The 17,740-nt window shown below is 36.8% G+C and overlaps 1 protein-coding gene across 2 annotated transcripts in view; it reads left to right on the top strand.

The window, feature by feature from the left end:
- Arap2 (ArfGAP with RhoGAP domain, ankyrin repeat and PH domain 2) overlaps nucleotides 1-17,740 on the top strand; it is a 183,066-nt gene that overhangs the window by 129,704 nt on the left and 35,622 nt on the right. Inside the window, exons 23-27 of one of the 2 annotated variants that reach the window (XM_076546320.1) lie at nucleotides 1,990-2,137; nucleotides 4,994-5,062; nucleotides 7,430-7,504; nucleotides 10,304-10,421; nucleotides 17,127-17,255. In XM_076546320.1, coding sequence (XP_076402435.1) covers nucleotides 1,990-2,137; nucleotides 4,994-5,062; nucleotides 7,430-7,504; nucleotides 10,304-10,421; nucleotides 17,127-17,255 — 539 coding nt within the window. The remainder of the gene's footprint in view (nucleotides 1-1,989; nucleotides 2,138-4,993; nucleotides 5,063-7,429; nucleotides 7,505-10,303; nucleotides 10,422-17,126; nucleotides 17,256-17,740) is intronic. The other variant, XM_076546321.1, reaches the window with a different exon arrangement.

The following is a 17,740-nucleotide window of genomic DNA, read 5'->3' as shown; positions in this document are numbered from 1 at the left end:
TAGCACAGTATCTCCTGGGAAGGGAGCACCTGGGAAGAGACAGAGAAGTCTAATTTGGAAACATTTCCCTGGGCTCTGATGAGAAGGTCAGGGTAAGACTTTGAGAAGGGTGGTTATGAAATACCGGGTAACAACAACGTCTCAGTGTCAAGAAGTAAAGAAAACAATCTGCCATGTGCACAGTTTATTCCAGACATTAAGGTAATCAGAGAAACTAAGTGTGTTGATAGCTAAAGAGGTCCACAGAGGGATGGTATTACTGAAGAAGGCTCAAGAATGTCAGGAATTGGGTAATGTCATCAAAAATGTGAGTCACCTTGGATACAGTTCAATACCTTCCCAAGATAACAACTCACTTCTGCCATGGGTAGCAGCCACTTAATTCTGCTCACCGTGTATTCATTATGCGCCATGGAGTGATTAAAGCAAGAGTCTCTTCCTGAGATGCTGGTGTTCTAGGAACAGGGATAAATTTTCTAGATATTTACAGTCTAGTGTGATAAAAGTGCAGAAGTGGTGTGGAGGAGCGCTTGCAATTGTTATCTCTTCCTTTATTAAATTCCAGTTCCTTTTCCATCTTGTAAATCATCTGTGATGACTGCAGTTTCTTTATCCAATCTCTGCTATGAAGTTTTGCATTTTATTATGGATTTCTGACATTATCATATATATTACTACCATGCTTACTCCATTTTGCATGCATCTAGTAGAGTCTATAGTCTATATACACAGGAGCACCTCTCTCAATCAGGAATAGTTTGCTCTTTCTTGGTGTGTGTGTGTGTGTCCATCCATGTCCAATGTAATTAAGTCCAGAGTCATACAGCTGCTCTATATTCAGTTAGTGAAAATTCAATAGAGATCATGAACAGGCACTTGTACTTGTATTTCTCCTCGACATTTTTATCCTTGTAACTGTCCCTTGTGGAGGTTACTGCTGTTGTGAAGCACTTTTAACTGATATGGGTGAATATTTAAAATGCCCTCTCCAGTACCCAAAGGTTGTAGCTGACTGATTAGAAGAATTAATTATTTTGTCAATATTTATTTATTTTAGAAAGGCATTTTTGGGGGCTGAAGAGATAGCTCAGCAATTAAAATCACTTATGGATCATTCAGATGACTCGGGTTCCATTACCAGCACACATATGACAGCTCAAAATCATCTGTAACTCCAGTTCCTGGAGATTCAATTCCTCCTCTGCTCTGTGTGGGCACCAGACACATGAATGGTACACATAGATACATGTAGGCAAACACCCATAAAGTAAAACACATTAATAAATAATAAAGGCATGCTTATTAGTTTCTAAGATAAGGATAACTTGAGAAGTCGCAAAGAACCATTTAGATTTTACTCTGTTAAAGGGAACGTTGTGGTCTCATCAAGTCCAGTTTTGCATAGCAGCCCCTCTGATGGGATTCACTGGTTAATGACAAATCAATAACCAGGATATGGTTTCTTTGGCTCTGATGTGAAGCTAAAGAGTATATGTACCTAGCTGATGGTGAACTTTGTGAAAAAAACGTAGCCTTTCCCTGTGAACTGGAAACTGTCATTACAAGTCCAGCAAGTCCCTGTAGAGCCAGTATTATCCTGACTTCCTGCCCTTCCTCTTCTCTCGTTTATGATGCAGCCGCGTACATCGTTTCAAACCGGGACTTGCACATGTTTGTGCTCTGGGCATGGGTTGTTCATTGGTTGCAACTGTTTGTATACAGTCAGTCAGTCTCTGAGCACCGGGCACTGCTCCTTTTAACAGTAATTTTGCTTGTGTTCTTAACTAGGCTGTAGATGTCTTTTAATCCCCACTGCACCTTTTATTTCAAAGAGCTTTATACTGTGTGTGTGTGTGTGTGTGTGTGTGTGTGTGTGTGTGCGTGTGCGTGCGTGTGCTTTTAAAAATGATAACTGAGGATTTTAGCTTATATTTCTATGAAGTTCTTGAATACAAGTATATCATAATGAGATGTACTTTCCCATAACAGGGTTCAGAAATGCTCAGAAATCAATCACATGAATGCCCATAACTTGGCATTGGTCTTTTCGTCCTGCTTATTTCAAACTAAGGGACAAACTAGCGAAGAAGTCAATGTAATTGAAGATCTAATTAATAATTACGTTGAAATATTTGAGGTAAGAATTCTAAACCCTCCCCCTGTTACAATGGGTTAGGCATCACAGTTTGCCGAACATGGTATCTATTTCAGAACATTACTCAGGTCCTTGTGAATATTTAAAAAATAGGGACCTTGAAGGATAGTTTGGTTTGAAGGTTTTAGATATAACTGAATTTTAAAACAGTAACCATTTATTTAAATGTAGCAGCTTTTCAATATTTTCACCATCTGTTGTCTGTTGGACAGCATACTATTTACAGGGCTTGTGTGTGTGTTTTCTTTTCACTGTGTATATGCATTAAGTATGTCTACTGAGAGGTGTGAAGTTATAAGTTTAACAAATTCAGTCATCAACAAAAGCCTGTTAAATGCTGCTATTGAAATCACTGTTTTTTTTTTTCTTTTTAATGTGCTCCAATTGGAGGACAATTATGACGCATTATCTTACAGCTTTTACTGAGTCCTCACTTGTATTTATTTCACTTTTCAGTTTGCAGTTCTCTGGAGTGAGTATTCTTATATTTTTTTTTAGTAAATTATTAGAATAGAAATGTTTTTATAGTTTAAGGAAGATAAAGTATGGGAAATAAGGATAGGCTTTAGTAATTTAGTAATTAATGGAAGGTAAGAGTCCCTTCCATTGTATAAATAACACTCACACCCCTCTTTGGTCTAGAGTGGTTCAGAGCTTGCTCAAATGATATTTTCTTGTATTCTGTGGGTACAGATGTGCCAGATGAAACCAGATGAGTTGGAGTGGCCATTTAATAATCTTAAGAATTTGTATTTTTGTTACTATTTTTTAATTAATTTATTCTTCTCTCACATATTACATCCTGGCCACAGTTTCCCCTCCCTCCTCTCCTTCAGACCCACCCCTCCTCTATTTCCCTTAAGAAAAGAACAGGCTTCCCATGGCTATCAACTGAACATGGCAGAACAAGATACAATAAGTCTAGGCATATACCCTTATACCCATGCTGGACGAGGCAATCCAGTGGGAGGAAAAGGTTCCCAAGCATAGGCAGAAGAGCCAAAGACAGCCCTACTCCCTTGTGGGAGTCCCACAAGAACAAACTCCACAACCATAGCAAATATGCAGAGGACCTAGGTCAGACCCATATGGGCTCCCTGATTCTGGCTTCAGTCTCAATGTATGCCTATGAGCTCTGGATAGTTGATTTTCTGAGCCATATTCTTGTGATGTCCTGGACCCCTCTGGCTCCTATAATTCTTCTCTCCCTTTTCTGTAGAATCTCCTGAGTTCTGTCTAATATTTTGCTGTGGGTCTCTACATCTGCCTCATCAGTTGCTGAATGAAGTCTCTCTGATGATGATTATGCTAGGTTCCAGTCCACTGATATAGCAGAATATCAACAGGAATTATTTCATTGAATTTTCCCCCCCACCAGTCATGTTTGGTTTTATCCTAGGCCTCTGGGCTATCCAGCCTCTGGTTTGTGGCCCTTCAGGCAATGTTAGCCATGGGTCTCAAGTTGGACCCGTCAGTGGTTATCCACTCCAACAATTTCTGTGCCACTTTTACCCCAGCACAACCTGCAGGCAGGACAAATTGTAGGTTGAAGGTTTTGTGGCTGGCTTGGTATCCCAGTCCCTCCACTGGAACCCTTGTCTATTCAGGCAAGGTTCAGGCTCGATATCCCCTATTACTAGGCATCTTCCTGGGGGCACTTTCATATATTCCATTAAGTTTCCATTGCACGAGATTTATACATCGTCCCCAAGATACTCCACCACCCCCCAGTTCTGGTTATAAATCCTAGTATTCTCTCTTTTTCTATCTCCCCTGACACCTGATCCCACTAGTTTCCATCCCCACCTGCCCCAAGTCCACCCATGAAATTTATTCTCTTTCCCCTTCCCAGGGAGATTCATGCAGCCCCCTTGAGCCCTCCTTGTTACCTAGCCTGTCTGGGTCTGGGGATTACAACATGATTATAAATTTACTTTACATAGACACTTATAAGTGAGTACATAACATGTTTGTACCTTTCATTCACCTGCAAATTTCATATCTTTTTTTAACAGCTGAATAATACTCAATTGGGTAAATGTATCACTTTATTTTTTTATCAAATCTTCAGTTGAGGTGCATCTAGGTTGTTCCCAGCTTCTGGCTATTATGAATAAAGCTGCTATGAGCATAGTATGTCAGTGTGGTAGGGTGGAGTGTTCTTGGGGTATATGCCCAGAAATGAGACGGTTTTCCTTATTACAGGAAGACGAATGATTTTTACTAATATAACAGTTTTACTGTAATTTCTAGGAGAGTTCACATCAGAATTGTCTTTTCATTGCTCTTTGGTCTCTTTTTCATTTCTTGCTGTTTGTCTATTGTTTTTGTTTTTTTGATCAACAGCAGCTTCTTTGAAATGATCTGATGCTGAGATAAACAAAAATAAATGTGGCTTTACATGCTCTCTTTATTATGTTAATAAAGCTAAGCGGTTACCTTCATAGTGTTGTTCAACTTAAGTTTTTACTGGAAGTTTAATAAGCCCTTAAGGAATATTGATATTTGAGTGATGAGTCTTGTTTCTCACCTGCAAGCAATTTCAGAAACTGTACATGGGAACCTGTGCCTGTAAATCTCTATGGTTTTCCATGAGTAAACTCTACAGTCTGATGGGACATTTTCAAAGCATGTTCTGAGCCCTATGAGGCTCTGCCCAGTTGGCTCCATGTTGCCCAAATTGTGGAGCTCATGTGATCAAGATGATGATAATGATGGCCATCCTGGTCTTTTTGCAGTTTGTTCTTTATTTACATTCCTGAGGAGCTAGGTGAGAAAGAGCACCCTCGCTCTGTGTACTCTACATTATTAGAATATCCCAAATTATATTTTAAACAGGTTAAAGAAGACCAAGTCAAACAAATGGACATAGAAAATAGCTTTATAACCAAGTGGAAAGACACTCAAGTGAGTAGAAAGAGTTAGTCTCTAAAGACTTGAAAACAAAACGTTCGTAAATACATTTGTGGTGTGTGTTCAAGTTCCTATGCAAGCAAAGTAACAGAGACTGAGGGAAGATGGGGGCAAGTCCTGATGCATACATACAGAACGCATTCATATAACCTTAGATATGGAGGAAGCAACGGTTAATATTTACTAAAAACAAAACACTATTGGCTATGCCAGTGGCTTTCAAAAGAAGCATTTAAAGCCAAAGTAATACTAGACTAAATTGCAAAATCCTACAGCATAATGGTTTTCTCCCTTATGATTAGGGAAATATAAATGATTTCTCACATGCTTCTGCTCTGCATGCTCTCCGATGATTGTATTAATGAGACCGTTTCTAAGGTGACCTGTGCAATGCATACTAACTTTTGTCTTAAGTCTGCTTTTCTAAATCCTGTCTTGCTTTCCTAGTTATATTACTTTGGATTTGTCTGTTCAGGATGCACCAGGCTTTTTCTGTGTACCTTACCTTGTTTGATGAATTCCCTGGAACGTCTTAAGGTTGATCATTAATCATCTTCTGGTAACTAGGAATGATAATGGATTCAGGGTTTCACTGTAAATAATAGAAATGGGTCAAATGTACTCTGTTCATAATTACACTCAGATAATGAGGCAAATTCCTGCTTATTAGTCAGACCCAAAGTTTGCTTCAGTCCTGAAACGTCTGCTTCTAATTAAAGGAATCATTGCAGCTATCGTTCTACATGAAGCAGATGAGCACATGCTTAGATTCCCTTCAAACTAATACTGTGATATTAATTAATTAACAAATGATTCCCTCCATTTTGGCTGAAAGTAGTTAATGAAACTTCCAGAGGAGTTAGGTATAACACTAAACTAAAAATATTCTGCCTTATTATCAGTGCTTATAGCACTCACTTGGTGTGGATGTAATTCGGTCCTGAAATGAAGGATTTTGAGCCTGAAAGTAAATCTTTGACAATCTAATCTATATTTTTATTGCCTGAGTATCTGCTTGTACTTTACAACAAAGAAAAAATCTTGGATGTCTTGGCATTGCCATAAGTAAAACAACCATATAGAAAATAAGTTAATTGAGAAAGACAATAAGAATAATGTGGAAAATGGTTATTTCTGTGTGTCTTGCTTCAGTCTATTTCAAGCCCTGCTTGGAGCTCTTTGCTGAATGCTTCTGTCTTCCTCTTATTTTAATTCTTAGCTACTTAACTACTTAAGTACTTAGCTACTGGTTGGTCCACTTTGTATGTTCTGTGTGTTTGCCTTTTTAATTTTTAAAATATTTTCTTCTTGCTGTGATGATTATAAAAACAGTGAAAAGCAAAATGTCAGCTGTTTCTTTTTTCCCTTGAAATTTTATATAGAATCAAAACTGAGAAAGAAAAATTGAAAATAAGCTTTTCTATGCATATAGTGACAAAATAAGCAAGAGTATTCCTTTAAAGTACATTTTAATCTTTCTCTCTCAGTACATTTTAATCTTTCTTACTCATTAGATTTTAGATTTTTATGCTAAGGAAAATTTAACATCAGAATGATTATGTCTCAGAATATTTTTAAATTATTGGTGATAGATGTTTTAGTGGTTATACAGTGGCATTCTGAAAAAAACAGTCTATACAAATTATTTTTTATATGTTGATTTGATTATTTAGCTCTATTTTATTCCGTTGGCCTACACTGTGCTGTCTTGTCCTTTTCTTTTTTAGTTCTAACTTCACTTAGTCTCTGTTTGGGCATGTAATGACCCCCAAAATATGTCCTTCAATGCTTCTGCGAGGATAATAAAAACTAAGGCTTATCTCGCGTGTCTACCTTATTCTATTATTATACTTTTACTTTTATTGCTAAATTACTTTCCCTGTTTATAATTTCCGTGCAGCTTTGAGATAACGTACCTCACCATTTCAGTGTTTGAATGTGTCAGCTGCATGAAAATTTACCTAGGCTTATTTTGTCTTTTGAGATGATGTCCACATGGATTAAGAGCCTTGCACATTCTGTGGCTCCTTGATGTTTGTTGTCAAATGCAGCCTGTATGCTTCCTAGAGTCATGGCTTCAGTATTTGAAGCCACTAAGGCCTTGGCCGTGGCATAAAAACTCACACTGTGAATGTTGTTCATAGCTATGTCATCTGTTTAGAGTCTAATCTAGAAACTCTTGTCTGTGATCAAACACATTTTGAAATAAGTACCTAATAATGGTGAACAGAGGAACTGAGCCAATTTCAATGCTGTACACTTTTTTGAGAAGTGTGACAGGCATTTTGTAACTCTTGGGTGCTGTGTCTGTGATTTTGTGACTTACTTACATGTGCTATCTTCACATCTGCCCTTTTCTAGGTGTCCCAGGCTGGAGACTTGTTAATCGAAGTATTTGTAGAAAGGAAGGAACCTGACTGTAGTATTATAATTCGGGTGAGTCCTAAGGAACCATATAAAGGGTTCTGTTGGAATCCTAAGAGCTGGTGTTCACTGAAAAATTTTCCAGCATATTTTGATTTTTAGGTTCTCTTCAGTTTAAACAGTGACTGACAACAAGATTGATCTTTCCTAGCAGTATCCTCTAGGAATTCGGTATTTTAATTATTTGGAAGAGAGCATCGCCTGTGCATTAGTTAAGATTTTTCTATAGATGCCAGAAAAGAAACTGAGCTCAAGTACTTGCTTCTGCCCTTTCTAAAATTTTAACATGAAGCAAATTATTTACCCTGATTTAGCCTTCATCTTCTTAACTATAAAATGAGGAAAAATTACAGTATTAATATTATATTATTGATAGAGCAACTCATTAATATAAAAGTATGTAAACACATAGCAAAATATTTTCCAAATTACTGTTTAATAAGTACCTATTTTAGTATTATTAATGCCCAGTCTCATTTCCATTACTCCAACATTTAAACTTAAATATTAGGTAATTCTTCCTTTTCTTTGAGCTAAACTAAAAATAGATATTTTTCATAGTATTGTCATCCATGACAATATTTCTTCTTTAGGGACAGGAGAAGTACTTTTTCATGTGCTTTCTTGCTAAGATGATTTTTCCTCTGTAAAGAGTGCACATTCTTCTGTGTAACAGAAATGCACTTTATTATCTCTTTTAAAATCTAAGATGTTAAATATACTGGAACTACTAACTTAGGTAATTCCAGTGCTTGTGTATTGTGACCATATGTCATTAGCTGCCTTGTATAGGACATGGAGCTGGTACATGATCATAGAGTCTATGATCAGATCTCGAGGGAGGCATTTTCTCTCCATTAGTCACATCATAGTTCTTATGCTGAATGTGTGACTGTCATAATAATGGGTATTAAAAACTACTACAAATTAAATTACAGACTGAATCACTCAGCAAAAGTCTGTTGTTTAATGCTAGAAGAGATAGAATACATGATTTAACTCTGCATATATATTATAAGAATATATATATATACTCTTTAAAAACATGTTTTAATTTTGTCTTTCTAATGAAGTTGTATTAATTATTACAGTTGTGCAAAGTTCTCCCATATTTCCTCACTGTCTTATAATGAAAAACTATGTAATTTCAAACAATCTCAAAAAGCAGAACAGCAGTAACTAACTACACAATAATCAAATAATCAGTACCATTTGCATATAACTTTGAGCGAAAAGCCACATTGCTGTATTTATACCCTTGATTTTGACCTCAAGTCCTGGAGGCTAATGATATACCAAGTTCTGGGGAATAGAAAAATGGGAATTGAAAGACGTCAAGGGCACAGTGCAGACTTGGATCAGCATAAGCTAACCCTGATGTTCATTACACTGCTGTTTGCATTCTATAAATCAGTGCTTTCCTGAGTGTGGAGTTCAAGGCACTTCCTGCTGCTTATTTCACACATTTCATTTTTCACTCACTTTTAGTCCTTGAAGAAAGGGCTATATTTCTTTAAGAAAATCTTTTCAAGGCTGAAGAAATGGCTCATCAGTTAGGAGAAGTGACTGTTCTTCTTTAAGACCCTAGTTGGAGTTCCAGAACCCACATGGTGACTCATACCATCTATAACTCCAGTTCAGGGGAATCAGAAAACACTCTTCTTACCTCAGAGGGCATCAGACGTTCCAGTGGTATGCAAGCATACATGCAGGAAAAGCATCCAAACCCATAACATAATAAAATCACATGTAACAATGTTTTAGAGCAAGGCAGAATGGAAGCATCATGGAATTATTCCCCTGCTATTTCCATTGCTACATGTTCTCCACTTGTACTGGATGCTGAGATCCAATGGAAGTTGACAATTCTTTGTGAACCTTCAAATAGAAAAGAAATATGCTTCATTGTGTAATTAACATAGTTCATAAATTAACCCCCAAATTTCATGAAGATAGAATGAGTTACCAATAATGGTGCCTGTGTGCGCGCACACACACACAAAATATGGACTGATGAGCAAATCTAAGAAATTTTTAAGTTAGGATATTCATCCAAACGGAGTTACAGTTGCAATGTTCTAATTATTAATATGTCTGCTGCTTAACATTATCTCTAAATTCTAACTAAAGAAACCCCTGATGTTTTTTAATAATATACAGTCAAGATTGGCAAGTCCCCAGAAATCCTAGAGTCCCTGAAAAGGTGATATGCTCATGCAGTGGCCTCTAACTTTGAGATGCTTGTGGATCTGTGCCCCAGGCTGGCACTGCAGATTCTACTGAATCCTGAAATACTAGCTTGAATATACTCTGTATGTTGGTATGGCACCATCTGTCACTTGGCATTGCAGTGAACACCACAGACACTAAAACCCCTGGGCTTTTTGGCATGGCAGATACTATTTAATCATCTTCATCTTATTTAGGGTTCAGGCAGGATAAAACAAGTAACTATACACTTTTGATTATAGAAAGAAAAATGAAAAGTTTTCCTGTGAGAAAATTATCAGACTTATGTGATGAGGTGTTTGTGTATGTGTAAATGTATGTGTGTGTGTGTGTGTGTATGTGTGTGTGTGTGTGTGTGTGGAGAGAGAGAGAGAGAGAGAGAGAGAGAGAGAGAGAGAGAGAGAGAGAGAGAGAGAGAGAGAGAGAGAGACTATGTATATCTTGTTTGAGTGGCCTAGTTGCTTACTAAAAAAAAATAATTCTCCCCAATGTTTCTATATTAAATATGTCTTTGAATTGACATTAAAATGCGTTTTGTGGAGAAAAAATATCACCTTTGAAGACATATTCCTTGTCTTACAGATATCTCCTGTAATGGAAGCTGAAGAGTTAACTAATGATATATTAGCAATAAAAAACATTGTTCCTACTAAAGGTGATATTTGGGCTACATTTGAAGTCATTGAAAATGAAGAGCTAGGTGAGTGGCTTTCATACTAGAGATTCTTCACTTCCTTACAGAACGAAGTACACTTCGTGACAAGCCATTACTCACATTTGCTGTTTTCCTAAAGATCCGTATCGCGTTGTGAATTCCTTTCTACCTCTGTGCCCGTTGACATATGTTATCACCACTTGAGGTTGACATCCTATGATGTTGTTCATCAGAATAATTAATTCTTCCATTAATTATATAAATCAGTGTAAAGCCTTAGGTATCTTTGTTGCTGCCTTATCAAATAATGGTTTTGTTCATAAGGACAAGCAGTTTGATTAATAACAATATCCTACATGTCACCTCCCCAGAACCTCATCTCTCTATGGTCTATATTTAGTAAGAACAAAGGATACATATTTAAAAGATGATTGCTCACTCCAAAGCAAAACTTTTAGCTCTAGCAGAAACCTCTCTTTTGGCTGTTTCACTCTTTTCTGTCATCACTGTATCACTTTGCCATCTTTCCTCCCAAATAAGCTGAAGAGTGAAGAGACCATTTCAAACACCTTGACTCCCTGGTTGCAAAATGCTGAATAAGCCTAACATTCTAATGACACCCTTTTGGTTTTAAAGACCTCTAGGAGACAAAATAAGATGCAGAATTTCATTGTACCTTGACCATCTGTCTAGCTGATACCTATTAAGGTCTTGGGACCCTTTCAAGTATAGCTGTCAAACTGCCAAAAGGGAAACCTTGCCACCCACAAGCTCAAGATAAAAATTAAAATTCAATGTTGAACTACCCCAGGGTGCATTGTTTGGAATATTGAAGTCAGCATTAAAATGGAAGGGGATTAGTATGCACCCCTTCATCACTCCATCTTGATATTTTTATTCATCTGATTTTTTCATGCATAATTCCTTAAAAATTAATGGGACTTACAATGTGATATTGTCAATATGTCATGTCAAGATACCGTATTCCCTAGTGTTTGGGTGTCAGTTCTCAGTATCTCCCTTCCTTAGACTCTGTCCCCATTGGACAGAACTGCTCTGGCAAGTGACTCCTGTAACCCCCAACTATGAGACTTACTTTCAGACCTGCTTTCCGCTTCACTCTCGCTGACATTCTGTGCCATTGATTGCTAATGACCTTTCCTTTTGCCTGTTGTGATACTCAGTCTATTTTCGGTGCCGCTTCCATGTTCTTCTTGGTTCTTCAATTGTTCCATCAAATTTATACTTTCTTTCTCTTCTGTCAGTTGTTACAAATTGTATTTGTTGTTATGAATTTCCTTTTGTTATCCTATTTTTACATATTCTTTGTGCTTGACTAGCATCTTTGTTCTTGTCTACCTCAGTCCACCATCGGCCTCCTGATGGTGTCCTTTAAAGTCTAGATCTGGAGAGTCTCTACACTGATGCTAACACTACCTGGCTTAATAAGTGTTTTATGGGAGAGGTAGATAATACATCTTTGGTTTAATTTGGCTTTGCCTCTATTTTCCAACATTGTGCATTAAAAAATAATAGCCTTAATTTTAAACTTAAAATCTAAATTTAAAATCTTGACTAAATAAAGCATAGTATATAACCATGTGATCTATATATTGCTGGTTGGTCTTTGGTCTATTTTTTGGGGGGGGGGAGGAGGGACCTGCCACCCAGCTCCCATGTAAACCACACATGGAGGCGTATTATTAATTATGAATACCTGGCCTTAGCTTGGCTTAGTTTCTAGCCCAGCTTTCTTAATCTTAAATTATGCCGACCACCTTTCTTCTCTGGGCTTTTCCTGTTCTCTTACCTCTGTAAATCTTAGTCTTACTCTGTGGCTTGCTGTGTAGCTGGGTGGCTGGCCCCTAAAATCCTCCTCCTTCTCTGACTGCTGTATCATAGATCTCATCCCAATTTTCTCCTTCTATGTATACTCCCTGCCTGCCTGCCCCACCTATCCTTTCTCCTGCCTTGCTATTGGCCCGTTCTTTATGAGACCATCAGGTGTTTTAGACAGGCACAGTAACACAGCTCCACAGAGTTAAATGCAACATAAACAAAAGTAACACACCTTACAATAATATTCTACTATGACTAGATTCTTTTTTTCTTTCTTAAAGAAATCACTTTGATTCCCATCCTCATTATGTTTTTGGATAAAAGATGTCTATTGACACTACTGACAAGATTAACTAGATAAATCACAAACAGGGTTGTATTGTTCTATTGTTAAAATCATCTTTTTATCGCTTCCTCATTCCCTGATTATCCCATCGTTTTGACCTTCCACGACATTTCCAGACATGGATAAAGTATGCACAAGTTCTTTGCCAGGATGAAATATTAATACTCCCTGTTACTGTTATCAATGGAGTCCTCATTTCTATGCTGAACTCACAACCTTGACCTATATTATCGACATTTTAATATATATTCTACTCTTGTGTGATAGAGACCAAAAAATGCCTGTTAATTTCTGTTTATTCCATTATAGGTCTCTATTATCCTTCTCCAGACATTTCCAAATTCCCCCCACAAATCTATTCCGCAGGCTTCTGACTCATGTGTGAGCTGTGTTCATGCATATGACCCATTTTTTTCCCCTGTTGAATTTCCATTCATCAGCTTCCTGGCATTGTAACAAATGTCTGTGATAAACCATCTAAATGGAGAAGAGAGTTCTTTTGTCTCACCACTCAGAAGTTTCAGTGTGTGCTTTGTTGACCTGTGGTCCTGTGTGGGGTAAAACATCCCGGTGGGGAGTGTGAAGCAGGGAAAAGCTGTCATTTGATAATGAGGAAGCAAAGAGATAAAGTCTAGGTCTCAATCTCCCCTTCAAGAACATGCCCCAATGAGCTAGCATCCTTCCCTTACAGAACACTGGACACAGGTCCCACTGTACCCGCAGGGCACCATAGGCCCTGACCAACTCTTCCACATATGAACTTTGGAGAGCATTCAGAACCTAAACTGTACCAGAGAGGTTTTTTGTTTGTTTGTTTTTGTTTTGTCTCCATCAGCAACTGCTCTGTTTTAAACAATGCTGTGGTTTCAGTACTTCACCACAAACTGATCTTACCATCTCTGCTTGTTCTGTAATTCTCAAAGAATTATCTGCTTGAGGAGCTCATTTAAGTAGACTTCACTGGAGATTTTGGTTTTATGAAGCAAGTACTTCCTGTGCAGCAATATGATAGCAAAATATTTCCTTTTCCCTTGTAAATAAATAAATATGGTATGGAAGATCTATGTGGTTTTATTAATATGATTTCAAGCTCTTTGCCTCACCTATATGTAAAATGCTAATAAAATACAGATTGGGATGAAGAGAGGCTTTTGCCTTCCTAAAGTTTGTCCCAAAGAGTTAGAGTGGAAATGCCATAATAATTTGTGGAAACCTGTGCTACCAAAGGCAAATATTTAATGATAGCAGCTGTTACTTCCAGTGAAAATTCACTAGCTTTCCTATTGAAATAAGTAGATGAGGTTCATTTTTTGTACATGATTTTAAACAGTTGATGACATTTTAATTTTTACTTCCTTCCTTACCCATTCTCTTTTTACACCAAATTTTTGTCAATATGCAGGAAGTAGACAGTATGAAGTGCTGTTTCTAGATAATGACCTGCTTCCATGTGATACATGCCCTATCCTATGTCATCTGCCATGACATAAGGCTGCAAGTATCAGTTACATATATTTGTAACATTTATATTTCAACAGTGTTTGATACCTCAATCCATTTTTGATGCTTTTCATCCCTTTCTTAAATTGGAAATTAGTGTCACTTTACAATTGTAGTGTTTGATGATCTGTAATATTTATCTCTTCATTTACAACTCTGTTTTTTATCTAGAAATGAATTTGCAAGGTTATCCTCCTCCTCAATTATTTCATACAGTGATCTTGATCAGAAAAAATACACTTAAATTTTGTGACAAGAATTAATTATCTACCCATTAACAAGCCTATGTGTCTGCTGTAACACATTTCAGTATAGTGAGAACACAGTTCCATCAATATGGAATCTGCTTATAATTGAGTGTACTAGTAACCCTCTTTAGTATAAGTCTTCTGAAAATTGTAATCTCATTACCAGTTTTATTCCAGGGCTCATCCCCTAGTCTAGTAACTGTGTTATACCTGCCTTGTCATGCCTACTGCTTAATTGTCATTTTCCTTGGATGTAATATTGAAACTACTGCTGCTATTTCTTTACCAGTGAAAGGAAGAAGGAAAATTTTTTTATGCTTATATTGCATTATTTTGGACTCAAAAACATCTTTATTTCTGCTTCCCACCCAAAAATTACATATGACAAACTATCATGGGAGATTTACATAATTGATGGAAATCAACCTAAAGATTGAACTTAAAATATCAGGACTGAAAGTGCAGTAGGTTTAGGATTCAAATCTCTGGTTCTCACCTTAACTCCTTAAATGACTAGGCAAAAGGAGGAAGTTCTGTGAAAAGTCATTTTACAAATAAACTTAGAAGATTAATAATGGATACTGATGTTGTTGGTTGGTCTTTGGTTTTTTTTTTTAAGGGGGACCCTCCTCCTAGCTCCCAAATAAGCACACAGGGAGGTTTATTATTACTTATGAATGCCTAGCTTTAGCTTGGCTTAGTGTCCAGAGAGTTTTCCTTATCTTATTCCATCTACCTTTTGCCTCTGGGCTTTTCCTGTTCTGTTACTTCCATAAATCTTACTCTTACTTCATGGCTAGCTGGTTGTGTAGCTGGGTGGCTGGCCCTGGAGTCCTCCTTCTCTAGCTCTTAGCTCTCTCCTCCCAATTTTCTCCTATATATATACTCTCTTGCCTTGCTATTAGCCAGTTCTGTATTAGACCATCAGGTGTTTTATACAGGCACAGTAACACAGCTTCACAGAGTTAAACAAATGCAACATAAGCAAAAGTAACACACCTTAAAATAATATTCTACTACATACTTGAAGAGTGCAGTTGGGAGGATGTAGGCAATAATTGATATATTGTACATTATATATACACTAGCTGCACAGTGCTTATTCTGGAAATTGACAACTTCTAATGGGATCAGTACTATCAGCCTGCATGTGGTTGAATCAACAGTTGTGTAAACAGAGTACTTACTATAATTAGTTTTATATTTGGATGTATCTATTTTCAACTATATGAGGATTTCCTTGTGAGTCCATCTCTTTAATTAGTAATTGAATTATGACGTAGACAAGTTATGATCAATTTAGACCTTTGTCCATATTTTCAGAAAAACAATTGTAAGAAGCAAAATTAATTCAAACAATCTTCACTTTTCTATGCTTTGTCTGGTTTTACAAAGACAAACGCTTTGTTTATGTGATAAGTATTTTCTGTTAATTTATGGATTATGAAATAAACTCACAATGGAAGTCAGTCCTGGGATAGTTATTGAGAATCTAATATGTAGTCAGCATTGTGCTGTGTACATGTATATCTTTATGTTACATAGTTAATAGCCATTATGATAATAAGTAGGCATGCTTTAATGGGCACAGAAGGAAGGAAGCATTTTCATGTATGGATAGGAAGCCAAAATATTAATTGCTCTTTTGCGGACCTTAGTTTACTGATGACCTCTCTCTTCTTAAATAATGTAGTCATAGCAGAAGAGGGGTTGATGTCTTTATTGAACAGTGTGCTCATGATTCTATCATCAGTGTCAGAAGGAGGAGTAACAGATAGGTAGGTACCCTTGGCATTCTCTTCTTCATTTGTTGTTAGCATTAGTACTTTAACTACAAACATATTCCAGGGTGCTATGGTCTGTGCATTTGGGGACTGAAATAACTGACTGAATACACAGCTGCAGAGTTGGGAAAGAGCTGTGGCATCTTCATATCAGACCTTCTGTTCCATCTGCTTCTTTTTTTTGCCACTAGTCCACTATGAAAAAGTTTACATATCCCCAGAATATGCTTTTGTGCACATATCTTTATTAACCAATTGACATATTTTAATCCACAAATGGAACTTTCTTATGAAATTTCAATTATTGTTGAATTTTTTGTGTGAAATGCCATATATAAAGAATATATAATTCAGTTTTCTAAAGCAAAATATATATGGATTAAGAGTCATCAAAGAGATTTGCTTCAGACATCATATAATTCCTCACTTATAGGCTTCTAATATAGATTAATTTATAATATTGCTACAAGGTTCATATATTTCATATTCTAAAGTAGAATAAGAAATCTAATATTCTCATTTTCAAAGATTCTCTGCAACCATATTTTATGATTTGATATTGATTCGCTATGAGAACACTACCTATAAATTATTCACTATTATTGATTGGAAATTATAAGATTGTAATCTTATTGTGATAAACAAAGGATTAATTTGTGCCTATTAGTATTGAAGAAGATTAATCTGCTAGTCCTCTTAAAGTTATTTACTTGCATATGCTAATAGGAATGCTATCTAAATTAAAAACAGACTAAGACACATGGTCATTGTTGTAAATGAGATCTTATCTTAAAGGGAGTACATCTAAATTTTGAAACAGTAGTTAGATAGATTACTTTATATAATAATTTTGACTGAGTGTGTTACCTGTCTGTGTATTTTGGTCTCTTGTTTGGAATCCTAGTACTATTGCTGTTTAATGAAAAATGTTCATGCCATTACATACATGTCTTTCCATGGGATGTTTTAAAACCTGTAATCATTAAACACATTCCTCCATTTGGTTCAGTTTAACTTTGGTTTTTGTTTGCAGAGCGTCCTCTTCACTACACAGAGAATGTGTTGGAGCAGGTGCTTCAGTGGAGTTCATTAGCCGAACCCGGTTCTGCTTATCTCGTGGTGAAGAGATTCTTAACCATTGACACAATTAAACACTGCAGAGGTAGGCGCGCTTCCTTCACGTTGCAGAGGTGGTTAAAAGTTCAAGTAGCTGAAGAGTTGTTATTAAGACACAAGTGGTGTCTGAAAATGGGGAAACAGGGATTGAAAAATACAGAATCTGATTCCAGAGTATTGTGAAGAAGTTTAGTGTGCTTCACTGTGGCGATAGCTGGCTCCTTTGATGGTGCACGTTAATGTTCTGGAAGTAAGGGATTGTGTTTCTAAGGGTGGTTTGTGCACAGGCATCTTCTAGTTTTCATTTCATGGTGTCTTCTTTAATTAGGTTGACATTCATTTCTGGCCATTTGACAACCACAAACATCTAGCCTCTGAGACTGAGTGTGTAGTATAAATCTCCCTGTTCTTTTGATGATGTTTAGAAATAAAATAGGCACAAATGCAAAGAGACAACATTTAACTGGAAGGACTGGAAAAACACTGCAATGTTCAACAGGAAGTCAGTTAGGTTAGCAAACCACAGAACAT

This window comes from Peromyscus maniculatus, chromosome 10 (assembly GCF_049852395.1).
Source record: "Peromyscus maniculatus bairdii isolate BWxNUB_F1_BW_parent chromosome 10, HU_Pman_BW_mat_3.1, whole genome shotgun sequence".
Lineage (NCBI taxonomy): Eukaryota > Metazoa > Chordata > Mammalia > Rodentia > Cricetidae > Peromyscus > Peromyscus maniculatus.
Note: the sequence above shows the minus strand (reverse complement) of the source record. Positions and strands in the feature narration are given on the sequence as shown.